This window comes from Lissotriton helveticus, chromosome 9 (assembly GCF_964261635.1).
Source record: "Lissotriton helveticus chromosome 9, aLisHel1.1, whole genome shotgun sequence".
In the NCBI taxonomy this organism is placed as follows: domain Eukaryota; kingdom Metazoa; phylum Chordata; class Amphibia; order Caudata; family Salamandridae; genus Lissotriton; species Lissotriton helveticus.
Window position 1 is genome coordinate 251,244,805 of NC_136070.1, and position 13,212 is coordinate 251,258,016.

The following is a 13,212-nucleotide window of genomic DNA, read 5'->3' on the forward strand; positions in this document are numbered from 1 at the left end:
ATGCTAAAATGGACACAGCAAGTCAGAAAATCAACTTGATCCTCAAGCCACACACATCTTCACACGTCGAGAAAAGAGAACTTTCTTCAGTCAACTTCACAGCCAATCCTATACCGGGTGGGGTAGCATGGGACAACACTGACTACGAAATTTATGGTCCGGTTGAAATCCTGAAATATCCACACCAAATTAAGATCTCGTTGAGTGACTTTGTAAAAGCAAGCTCATTTGCTGATGGTTGGGACTTTGAAAGTATAAATAATATGATGTCTGACTTAGTGATGTCTGCTAAATTTACAAAACATGATTATTTGCAGGGTTCGACAAATTATGATAGTATGTACTGTTATAACCACTATGGTAACCATTTTCTACATAGATCTGCACAACCTAGAAATGTTTTAAATTATAATCAATGGGGACATTGTGCAACCCCTCCAAAAGGAAGCTCAAGAACCTTTTATGACAAATATTCATACTTTTCAGGTTTTAACACAAGTAATGCTGAAACATTTTATTTCAAATTGTCAAATAAGACAGGGACAAAGACCATGATAACAAACACGAAATTGATATATTCAGACTCATTCTTTGAACAAATGAATACTTTTGGTTTTGATTATTGGGACAAAAATGTTGAAGTAAAGAGTGTTTGGGGTACAAAAGAATGGCAAGTACAGGGTATAGAATCTTTGTTTAGAGCCTGCATGATCCCAGAACAAATTATATTTTTAAATGACACTATTCAACAAACTACCTGTCTCGGCCTAGCCAAAATCAAAGACTTAAATAAACCGTCTATTCCAAAACCAACAATGAGCAGCAATAGCTCTACAGATGAAGAGATAGACGTAAATTATGTATTAAACCAAAACAGAACACATCCTGATTGGAAAAAGTGGTTGATCTGGCCCACAGATACTAATAACTGTCAAGACAGATTCCTGAACAAAACACAGGGGTTCAAAATGACCAGGCCAGACCCTAGATATTCCCAAAGACAACACCCAGGGATAATAACCACCTACAGTGTGGGCAAATTATGCCTTCAGTGGCCACAAACTTCCACACTGGCAGAAATTAAGCAACACCTAACTTTACTTACTGATGGTGCTGACTTGCGTGATTTCATTATGGGACCGCGCAAACAGCGTCAGAAACGTTTCATAGCAGCCTCTGTATATGCAGCATACAACGAGGCCTGGAAGGTAACACAAATTGAGACAGCAGAAAGTATACGGGAAATTGACCGTATTAATTTGGAAAAATCACTTTCTGTAGTGGACAATGGGTTAATGACTCTGTCCTCCAGAATTTTTTCTTTGGACAGCATTGTGTCTTCAGCAATCGACATATTATCGCAAGACTTACTGTTGTTACAACACGGTCAGTCTCAATTGCGTTCTATTGTACAGCTTGGCTGGACGTTACAAAATCTGCGTTCAGGCTATGTGCCTTGGCGTTTAATCAACACAACGTCACTATTCAATATCTTTAACCTTACTGATAAACAAATCAGTATGGCACAGAAGGGTGCTGATTATACAATCCTGAGCATTGAGAAACTCGAGAGATTACCAGTGACAATGTCAGAACGACCTGTCAGTGAATGGATAATACATGGGATAATTAATATTCCAATACCTACCTTCAGGTTTCAATACTGCCAAAAATATATACAGGCTGGCATGTACGAAAAATTGGGAAACGGGTACATTAAAACAACATGGAACTTGCCCTATTCACATGCATGTGTCAGTAATAAAGGACAGAAAGTGTTTCTTAGTGGCAATAATTGTGCAATGTCACTGAGCGGTACACTTCTGTGTAATGGAATTAGTTTGCATGGAGCCTGTGAAGGGAACTCAAATAACCTTTCATGTCACCAGCTAGGCGCACCTGCAACAGAGATAGAACCATTCTTTCAAAGACTCTATAATGGGAGTTACGTTCTTATTGTGGACCGCAGATGTTGTAGTCTTATGCCCGGGACTCCTTATCTCGTAACTACGACTGCGAAGGTCAAGTGCTGTGGACGCTTATTGTTCCCCAGCTCCCTTCCAGACAGGGAGGCAAGGGCATGGCCCAACTTGAAAATTACTTCTATTCGAATAGATACTTTAAGCAGAATGAAAACAGTGCTTCTTCAGACGCCGACCAGGCTCACGTCATCAAAAGAAACGTATGATCTCCTAGTCGCAAGGACGACTGCAGAGATTCACTCATTGTTATCAACTAATTCCCCCATACATTTCGCAGAAATCCTGAATGAAATCTTAAATATTTCTGGTACCAGTGGAGTCTCAAAAGTATTTAAGACAGTATTTTCGATGGCATTAACACCATTCAAAGCCATACTGGGTATTTTTCCAGATTTCGTCCATTCGATTTTTGGCGGACTTCCCCTCATTTTGGGACTAATTGCAGGAATCCTATTCCTAGTCCTTATATTTCGTTATGGCAGACCATGTCACAGACAAAACACCTGCGACAAGGGAAGAAACAATCCTAGCCATTGGATACCGGGACCGGATATCAAAAATCCTGGGACTATCCCGGCTTAGAGACCTGAACATGACTTGGTTTCTTTCATTTCGACCAATGTGGCAACGATGTGTTTTACCTGTATTAAGGTGCTTGCTATGCGGAGAAGAATGCGTGTTGGACACCTGTCTGACGCTACAATCGGATGCGCCAATGGATGCAGAAACATTGTTGAGTCCAATAAAGGCTCATCCTTTGTGCTGCCCTCAACGGCTACCAATCCTGATGACGGCATTCGTGGAAGCTTCACCACTACGATTAAGGGGTAGTGAAGTTCAAGATGAAAGCAGCATTGATCAGGTACGACCTTCTGTCAGCAATACTAATCAAAACGTCAATGGAGACAATCATGCGCACGAATGCATGGTTACACCTTTTTCCGAGTTGGTGGAACTCTCCCAGGAAGCTGTTGACAGCTTTTTCGACAGTCTAAATGATATGATGTTCTCACCAGAGCAGAAATAGAGACTTTTGAGCAAGCTCGCACACGGCGTTCCCTGAATTTGGCCTTCAACTAGAATAGCAAAATACCATGAACAATTTTCCCTCCAGTTCACGGACAGCAATTTTTTTCAGCAGCCCCAAAATATTTCTACATATTTTTCAGGACACTTATCTTCTGCTTAAAGTAAGAACTATTCTTAGAGAACTAAAAATTCTATTTTTAAGATACTTTATAGACATTAGCTGCCCGCTGGTATGTTCATAATTATTTTATTCTGTGATGGAATGATCTCGGACCTTCTTTCTGTATTAAGAGCCATTTCATGTGTAAATTCTCATATACAAATTAGTGATAATGTATAGATATGCGTGATTACTTTAGCATTATTCTACAGCTTGAGTGCATATATTACATGTGACTGTTTTTTCCGTATATTTGATAATTTCAAAATGCATTTATGTATTTTGGGGTGGTAAGGTATACACAATACTCTACAGTATGTTTTACTATGCCTAGATTCGTAAATATGTCCATAGTTAGCGTGGAGTGGGTGTGATGTATTCCTATAGGTTCTGTATCGATCCCCCTATTCCTGACCCTATTCTGGTTAACAAGTTAACTAGCTGCCATCCCATGATGCAGAAAACCCCCATGATGCAGAAACCGTTATCTGATTAAGCCACACTACGGCACAGGAACGTGTTATCTGATTAGGTCATAACGCTTGCAATCTAATTAGACAAGCGATATTCCTCCAGCCCCTGATAAGGCATACGGAGTTCTCAAAACAAATCAAACCTATGACAACCTGGGAAAAACCCTGCGGCCATTGTTTTGATTTCACCGAGAACTTCAGCAAAGGAATGTGCTAACGACCAGGTCGTATGACATCCTTATTGACGTATCTATGTCCATCCTTACGTCAATCTCGGCACCTTAAAGGTATAAATATTACCGATATTGCCCTATGCAAACACACGCGGTGGTGACGAGATCGGAGCAGCCAGACTTGCCGAAGCCCAGAGCAGAGCAGACCCCGCTGGCGCAGCCCCACCTTCCTGACGCGCTGAGAACGAGACGCTGCTTTCTCCTGCCGAGAAATCCAGCTCCGGCGCTTCCGGGTAGCCCTCGCAGGCAGCCTGGAATATCGAGACCAGAGACGAGAGATACCATCCCTCATTCATCCTAGATTCCAGGTACAGAACTGAATAACCCCTTGCAGAGAATTCTTTAGTCAGTCACTTGGCAAAACAAACTCAACTTAAACTGCTACTTTCTATTCCCGCCCACGTATTAGGCTTAGGTCAGGTACACCGGGGTAGGCGTAGTTAGAAACACCAGTTGAGTACGATTAGTCAATGTATATGTGTATGTATCTATTTTATCCATTTTAAACCATCATATGGCTTAGAAACCATATCAATGTTTTTACAGTATTATTTTATACTTCTGCTTTTAATGTATGCACTTTACTTAACCATAAGTATTGCAATAATATCGATCCATTTCTCTTGTATGAGAAAAGAGACTGATCAATAAATAAAAATTTTTATTGAAACGCCCGTCTCTTCCTTTTCTCTACAATCTGGTGAGACTAAGAATGCACGTACTGACTGAGTAAAATAAGTCGTCTTTTGTTTTCACACGACTCTAGAGATACACTCTTGATTAGGGGAGAGCAAAGTTGTCATGTTCTATGGTTGTCAGAAACTAAATCCCTTCTTGTCTATCCAGGGAGGTTCAACTCCTCCTTGCCTATTCGAGAAAGTTTCTAGTGAACTCTGAGCTAGCTGGCAAACCCAAAACTTTAAGTCTAATATCGACAGTAGTAGACCTAGTTAACGTCTGGTCTAGGCCTATACTATTGAAGGTATTATTCCAATGTGCAGAGCCTATTGGGATAATAGGAACTACACTACACCCTATGATCCCAACATTGTAAATTAGAATTGGTTCTGTTACATTAAAACTGTGTTCCATTACTATCAAAAGTGTTTGTTGTAAATTGAGCTTACATTTCTTTTTTCTAAATGATTACACCTTATTTTGGACTGGCAGACATTTGTGTCACTTTCATTCATCTTTGTGCTTGTTGATATGTGTAGATGTCTCACTGAATCTCATAGACATTCATTTTCGCTATCTCCTAAAACAGGTTGCGAGACGTCTACCCAAAACCCGCTCAGGGAAGATCATGCGCCGCGTATTGAGGAAGATTGTGGAAAACAAAGCAGACGAGTTGGGAGACCTGACCACCCTGGATGACCATGAAGCTGTTGAGGAGATCGTGGCAGGCCATGAGAGTCTGTTGGAAAAGCACGCTCGGAGATAGTACAGAGCCCACTGGGGCAGCTGAAACATCATCCAGTGGCAACCAGAGTATTGGGAAAATATTGCCTTCTGCCTCTAAAGCTACCCTCCCATACCCTAACAATGAGACAACTACCATCTTGGTACTATGTATGCTATACGTACACTCCATACTTCTGCACAACATAGTGTGCGGAAACTAGGGTCTGTGCCCATCGCCTTAAAACGGAAATATTAAAAGAGCAACCAGAATCCGTAAGAAGCCATTCCTCTCAGGGACTAAATAATCCAAAATAAATTGAAAATGCCACATTTGTGAATCATAATCGTAAAGTGGTTCACCATCACGGTGAAGAAATTGCGAAATGTGAGATGTAGTTCGACGAAACCATGGTCGCTGTCGTAGTTAAAGATTTCCATTATAAGCCATATTATCTAGTACCTTACCGGACTCCGGCTGAAATGGGTTTGATGAATTATGCAATGACTGGGGTTATGTATATAGAGTGTTGGGGAAGCCCTCGTGTGGACAAATTAATCTACTAGTGTTGTAGTCATTACAGACCCCATGATGTGATTAGATCTGCAGATCAGACTGTGGGAATACTACCTGTTTAACATCTCATTTCAAATCAGTAGAACATGCATTTTTGTCACTTAAGTACTATCTAACCTTGCACAACATGAAGCCTCTGGTGGCAACATAAACTTCAACATGAAGGGAATTCTTGACTCGTGTCTTGTTTTAAGCATTTTCATTCTCGTTTGAAAACAATCAGAGCCACTAATGCTAGGACCGTCCTTAAAAGTTCATTTGATACAGCCATTTTGGACAAATGAGACTAATTTTCACTCAAATAAATTCAAACTAGATTTCAACAAGTGTACAGAGAATATAAGCAATTATTTAAATGGTCACAAGTTACATTTGGTAAATGTCATTGGTCAATATCAATATTTCAAAAATGTTTATATTTTCTCCTTAGAAGTAATGTTTTATACTTCAATATAACAATTGCACCCTGCGTATATGATTTTTTTCCATTATAGTAAAATTATATGAGAGCAGACAGTGAGCATTTCCAACTAGAGGTGTCTTCCCTCCATGCTTTGGTCTCTGTCAAGAAGCTAGGAGCACACAGTGGTTTAGGTAGACCTTGTGCCACCTGTGGCCCTCCCTGTGGTTGCTGTCTGCGGCCGCCTCATTTAAGAGTGGGGGTGGGCGGATGCTGACGATTACTACGATGGCCGCAGGTTAGAGCGGGGGAGGCACCGCCCCCAAAACTTGTGCCGGCCAGGCGGACGGCCTCCCTCTAATCCCCCCTTGCTACTCCACAGAGAACGCACATGCGGAGCTCAAAATACACAGAGAAAGGATACCGGGGGAAATTTACTACAGAACACAGCAAATAACATTGCAGCACTGTGTTGAGTCAAAGCGAGAGTGAAAAACAGCACCATATCTACTATGGCGCTATTTTTCACTCTAAATGGCTCTGTTTGTCTCTACTCCAGCGCTGATGCACTTTAGGCTGCCATGTTCCAACACACACCTCTTTGACCCATAGGGCAAGGGTGTTTGTACTCGTTCAAGCACACGTTTTGTACTGAGGGAAAGCCTTCAAGTTCAACAAGCATTGGAAATGCAATAGGTCTCGCAGTAGGAAAGTTTGAGCTATAGGTGTTATTTTTTTGTTTTTTATTTATGTGTTGTTTTTTCTAAATAGCTAAATTAATAGCTTTCTTATTTACAAAGTCAATAGTTATAATTTTTGTAAATGTGACACCTCTAGCATTTGTAAAGCAACATTTTTTGTATTAACGGGACTTATATGTGACTTATATGTATTGATATAAAAAAAAATCAATGGCTTTAAAAAACAATTAATAATTAACACGTAAATAAAATGGATTTTATTTTATATTGCCAATAGCTTAAAGTTTATTAAATATATTTAGTGAAGATGCTGTTGCGCTGAGTGAGGGTGAGTGAGGGTGAGTGAGGGTGAGGGTGAGTGAGGGGTTGAGGGTGAGTGAGGGTGAGGGGGTGAGTGAGTGTGAGGGTGAGTGAGGGTGAGTGAGTGGGTGAGGGGTTGAGGGGTTGAGGGTGAGTGAGGGTGAGGTGTTGAGGGTGAGTGAGGGTGAGGTGTTGAGGGTGAGTGAGGGTGAGGTGTTGAGGGTGAGTGAGGGTGAGGCGTTGAGGGTGAGTGAGGGTGAGGGTGAGTGAGAGTGAGGGTGAGTGAGGGTGAGGGGTTGAGGGTGAGGGGTTGAGGGTGAGTGTGGGTGAGGGGTTGAGGGGGAGTGTTCGAGGGTGAGGTGTTGAGGGTGAGGGGTTGAGGGTGAGGGGTTGAGGGTGAGTGAGGGTGAGGGGTTGAGGGTGAGGGTGAGGTGTTGAGGGTGAGTGAGGGTGAGTGGTTGAGGGTGAGTGAGGGTGGGTGAGTGAGGGTGAGGGTGAGTGAGGTGTTGAGGGTGAGGTGTTGAGGGTGAGTGAGGGTGAGGGGTTGAGTGAGGTGTTGAGGGTGAGTGAGGGTGAGGGGTTGAGTGAGGGGTTGAGGGTGAGGGTGAGGGGTTGAGGGTGAGTGAGGGTGAGGGGTTGAGGGTGAGTGGGGATGAGGGGTTGAGGGTGGGTGAGGGAAAAATGTGCAATAGCCAGGAAAATCAGCATAGTTACTTTAAAAATGTCATTGAAGTGTTGCACAATATACGTGTTATAAATTGCGGACTAGTGCTTTATGTTTTGATAGGACGAGAATAATCTTAGGCAAATAATTAGCATCTCAAACTCAAATGGTAAACTATTTTAAACGCGAAAGGGTCTTATCGAGGTCTATATGTAGTCATCAGTTTTCCACAACGGGCTAATGTTATGTTATGCTCCAGCCAGCTGCCTATTACATTACCTGTCCAAAGCATCACCCCTAGTTTATAAATAAGTATATTTAAGACTTAACTTGCTATGATGGCCCATTCATTATTATAATCCGTTGTTGAAGTGTTGTAAACGTTTGCACTCGCCCTGCCTCGTCCGGTTTATATGCAAGTCAGAATCCTTAGATATAGCTTGCATACGTAGGAAAGAAGCGTGTTTTAAAATAGCAAGCTGTTTGATGCGCTCTTAAACCCTGTGAGTTAGCTATTTACCCCAGGGGATAGAAACAACTACAAAATCGGCAACGGAACGTAAGGAGTACGGGTAATAGATTTAACATGGCCAAGTTAAAGCGCTATGAAGCATACTCACATACCCTGACGTGCTTCATGGTAAAGCGTGTGCAGATGGAGCGTGGTAAACAAAGATAGCAGGAATGGAATGTATGGAGTGCGGATAATAGATTTAACAGGCTAAGTTAAAAGGCTATGAAGCATACTCGCATACATGGACAGGCTTCACGGTAAAGCAGCAGGGAGTGTGCGCCATCATGTTGCCTTCCTTATCACGCTGCCCAGGAGTCAGAAGGTGGACAACATGGACAGCGAGAGGGGAGCATGGAATTTACAACGTCAACGGCTTGAGGAGGTGAGGGAAGGGCTAAAGGCAACAATGTCACCGGGTGAAAAAAAAGCGAAAGAGAAAGCAGGGTAACCTGACCCAGGAGGGGGGAGGAGGGAGGAGAAATGCGTCTCGGCCGGAGCAGGGGGCGGAGCAGGGAGAGCGGGCTTTGAAATGCACTTCACACGGCCGGCCGGTCGTGAAACTGAAAGCATGGCCGGCCGGCCGTGAAAGCCTTTGATGCCGCAGGGGGTGGAGCGGCACCAGCTGGGAGAGTAGGCAAGGCAGGCGGCTGGGGGCATGTGCACGCGCTTTTAAGCTCAATGCACATGCGCATTGAGCTTAAAAGTCACGGGCACTGCAAGGAATCGCCACGATTCCTTGCTGCTTAGTTAAAAGTTGTTTAAGCCGCAATAGGCTCGCAAGCTCGATGCGCATGCGCATCGACAGGCGAGACCTAAAAACTATGCTTTAATACTTTTTCCACTTTGTATGTGTACTGTACAATGCAGCACTCATGCAAACTTTGAAACATATGGAGAAGTAAATTATAGCTCCTCTGTTAAGATCCCTGTCTACAAATGTTAGTAGATAGGGGTTTGCATGAAAACCCATTGCTGGTTGTTGAAGCCCATGTCCCACCCATGATACGCCCCCTTGACGCAAAATAAGGCACAGTAGTGCATGATGCTGCTTTGCTTTGGCCAACTTTTAAATGCAAATCCAGGTTTGCTTTGCAAAATAAATACTCCCACAAAGCTTTGTGCAGGGTTTGAGTTACTAAAGTAATGAAACTACAGTGGTCTCCTGGTCAAGGCACTGGCACAAATTATTTTACAAATTAAGCACTGGGTGAGTGTAGGACACCAGAGTGCAGTCCTCCCAGCACGGTACAGAGGTCAGTCACGTGACTTGAGCTAGTTATATAGTGACAGCTGTCCAATACAGTAACAGGGATGGGTAGGCCCATAAATAGCATGCGTAGCAAGTCCGCGCTAAGTACCTGACAGCGCGGGCACCAGGGCTACGCTCCTGGAAAGAAGTCGTTGATCTTAGCCGGGAAAAGCTATGCCCAGTGGAGAACAAGGGACTGAATTAATTTAAACCACGCATTCCTAGAAACCTTAGCTGGGCACGCTAGTGCTCTGATGATCTTACTAAGTTTGCTTGCCCATCTACCCCGCAGGGCAGTAAGAGAGGCCTTGGTGTGTTCGCCTATAGATTTAGTGAGACAGCTGATGAGTCTGCAGCTATTGTCCATGATATGAAGATGCTACAGTATAACATGTGTGGCGGGCGCCACCCATGTGACATTCCAAACCATATGCAACAAGTGTATCTAAGCTTGGAGCATGAGAAATTGCCCTGTGTGGAGGTCGCACTGCTTCACTAAATCCTCAAACAACATCAAGCAGTCTTCCCAAAAAATACCACAAACTGTAGCAATGCCCACAAAGTGCCAGTTGTACAGATCAGGAAGTGTGATAGGACCTCTGACATGCGGAGAGCCCAGGTTTCTGCAGAAGATGTAGAATGCCACCCAGAACAACTTGGGGGAGGGATGGTTTTGTACTGGACGGGTACCCTTCCAGTACAAAACCTATACTAGACTCACTATGGCACAAAGGTGTCTCTGTGGCGCCCTTATGCTGATTACGGCACTAGTGCGAGTGAGAGGGGAGGAAAGTGCCATATTTTAGTAAATAGGGCACTCTCCTTTCTCCTTTTCACGTAGCGCAGCGCAGCATTTGCGGCTGCTGCAGAGTGCTATGTGAAAAGTTGGTCTTCCAGAATTCCACTTGATTCCGTATTGCCTTAACCGCTCTAGTGATGTTACCATTCAGCAGGTCTGCTGCGTCATGATAAACCTGGATTCCAAGATATCTGAATGTCCAGGGCTGCCAGCTGAGTGGACCAATGTCCTGGCTTACCTCCAGAGCATTAGGCAAGAGGAGAAATGGGCAAACTGATCCGATGGCCCGTCTCTAAGGCAAAGGAGCTAGGAGTCTCTACGATTTTAGTATGGGCACTGCTGCATCTCTGACATATAGTAATCTGTCATCCACATAAAGAGAGATAGAGTATCTCCGATTCCCAAGGAAGATGCCCCTTCAGGCTTCCTACCTCACAACGTAATAGTCACCGGCTCCATTGCCAGGGTGAAGAGAGAAGTTGAGACAATGGACAGCCCTGCCTGATGCCTTTATGAATGTCTATCGTATCTGAGACAAGGGGCCCGGTGTGGACCCTCGCCACTGGGATAGTATAAAGGAATTGGGCCATATCTATCATACCCTTACCAATTATGTATTTGGCAAGCAGTGAGAAGAGATACGTCCAGTTCAACTAATCGAACACGTCTCCAGTATTAGGGGTGTCTTTCATAGATTCACATGCTTGAATATTCCCCGTCGTCGAAGTGGGAGTCCCATGGTACATAAAATAGTAGTAAAAAAAAAATATATATATATAGCAGCACAATCCACCTATCTTGGTCGATAAACGGCACGCACATGGATATCCAGTTATAAAATATTTATTTCAAACCCCCTTCACCCTTGACAGACGCGTTTCACTAAATATATATATATATATATATATATATATATACATATAGAAAAAATCATAATTATACATATACATAAAAATGTAATACATATAAAATATATATATAAATGCAGTTAAAAGTACCATAGAACTAAAAAAGGCCCATAGAAGCCTTAAAGGGAGAATTCACTTTAGTAACATATCAGAGTCATTATAATAGTCCACATTCCAGCCAATCAGGCAGCAGCACCCTCTAGAACCTTCTCCTCAGAAGCTCAAGCCCTCAGATTTTCTACCGCACGTCGTGTGAAGGGAGTCTCCCTGAGCTCTGCTCAGTTTTCTTCTTCTAATTGTTTACTTCAATTTCTACAAGATGTCTTCTACCAAAAAGTCTTTATTCAGGCCATGTTCTTCTTGTGGAAAGCTTCGCCTTTTTCATGAGGATCCTCACAGCAAGTGCATTTACTGCCTTTACCCGGACCACGAGGTGAGGAACTGCAAGTTTTGCAGGACGTTTTTCTTCAAAAACTTTAAAAGATAGAGAGGCCCGTCTCCTTCTGTGGCTACAGAGGTTGAAGACTTCGGATAATCCAGCTTCTGATATGGAGAGTGTGTCTTCTTTCCATTCTAAAGCCTCTCTTAAACGTGGGTCAGAGACAGAGATGCCTTCTCCTTTCCTGAAGAGGAAAAAGCTCGTCGACGCTTCTAAAACTGTCTCCCCATGGGATCTGCCAGCCTTTACGCCTACGGGACCTGGTTCTCTGGCGTCGCAGTCCCAAGCTGTGCCCTTGTCATCTAAAACGAGCGCCGGCTCGTCGACTAGCTCGTCGACGCGTCCATCGACGACTACGAGATCCGTCGACGCTGTGACCACCGTGACGACGACATGTTCAATGTCGACGAAGACAACGACGACGACTTCCTCGTCGACGGCGCTTCAAGAGGTGAGACCAATCTCCTCCATTATTAAGATCTCGTCGACGGCGACCAAACCTGTCTCGTCAACGGCTTTGGCTAAAAAGCATTCGTCGACGAAGGCTTCATCAACGCGTCCCTCGTCGATGCATCCATCCTCGTCGCCGGCAACATCCTCATCGACGACAACATCCTCGTCGCCGGCAACATCCTTGTCGACGGCAACATCCTCGTCGACGGTGCCTTCTTCGTCGACGAAATCAATGACGACGACCTCCTCTTCGTCGACGACTCCATCGACAGCACGGAAATCTTCATCGACGAAAACTAAAGGAAAGACACTGACTTCGTCGACGCATGGTCCTGCTTTGACACTACCATCTACAATTGTTTCAACTGCGAGCTCGTCGACGTGATCGTCGACGACACACCACTCACTCGCAACTGCAACTACTTTCACAGTGGTGACGGCTTCCATTATCAAACGCCCAGTTCCGCTGGACTTAAGTCCTATTACTAGTGGTGCTAGTCTTCCAGCTAAGCTATTTGAGTCTGCAGAAGAGAACTCTAATGATGGTTCTTAAGTTGATGACGATTTTCGTCCTGCGTCCAGTCCTTCAGAACTCAATATAAAATGCCAAGACTATGATGACGATGACCATGATGACGGGAGTACTCTTTTTCCTGTCCATGACGATCAGTTGGATGCACCTCATAAAGTACCAATTGTAGGAGAGTGGGGTCTGCAATCCTATGGTCACCCCAGATTTTGCTTTTTGCTTCACTGGTTTACGACTTTCCCTGGCTGTGGGCCTGCTAATCAGACCCACAGCCTAGCTGTTCTCTCTCTAAATTGACAACCATGTACTTCAGGTGCATTTACCAATTGGTACTGGGCCACCTTATCAGTCCCTGTACAGTATACCTTAGGTATCCAGGGCATAGGTGTACCCAGGGCCTA

General features: G+C 43.8%; 1 protein-coding gene across 1 annotated transcript in view; it reads left to right on the forward strand.

Annotated features, from left to right (window-relative positions):
• Positions 1 to 6,182, forward strand: part of LOC144781186 (acetyl-coenzyme A synthetase 2-like, mitochondrial) — a 196,545-nt gene extending 190,363 nt beyond the window's left edge. The window contains exon 14 of the mRNA XM_078659876.1: positions 5,145 to 6,182. Coding sequence (XP_078516002.1) covers positions 5,145 to 5,321 — 177 coding nt within the window. The 3' untranslated portion in view covers positions 5,322 to 6,182. The remainder of the gene's footprint in view (positions 1 to 5,144) is intronic.
• Positions 6,183 to 13,212: the final 7,030 nt, after the last annotated feature.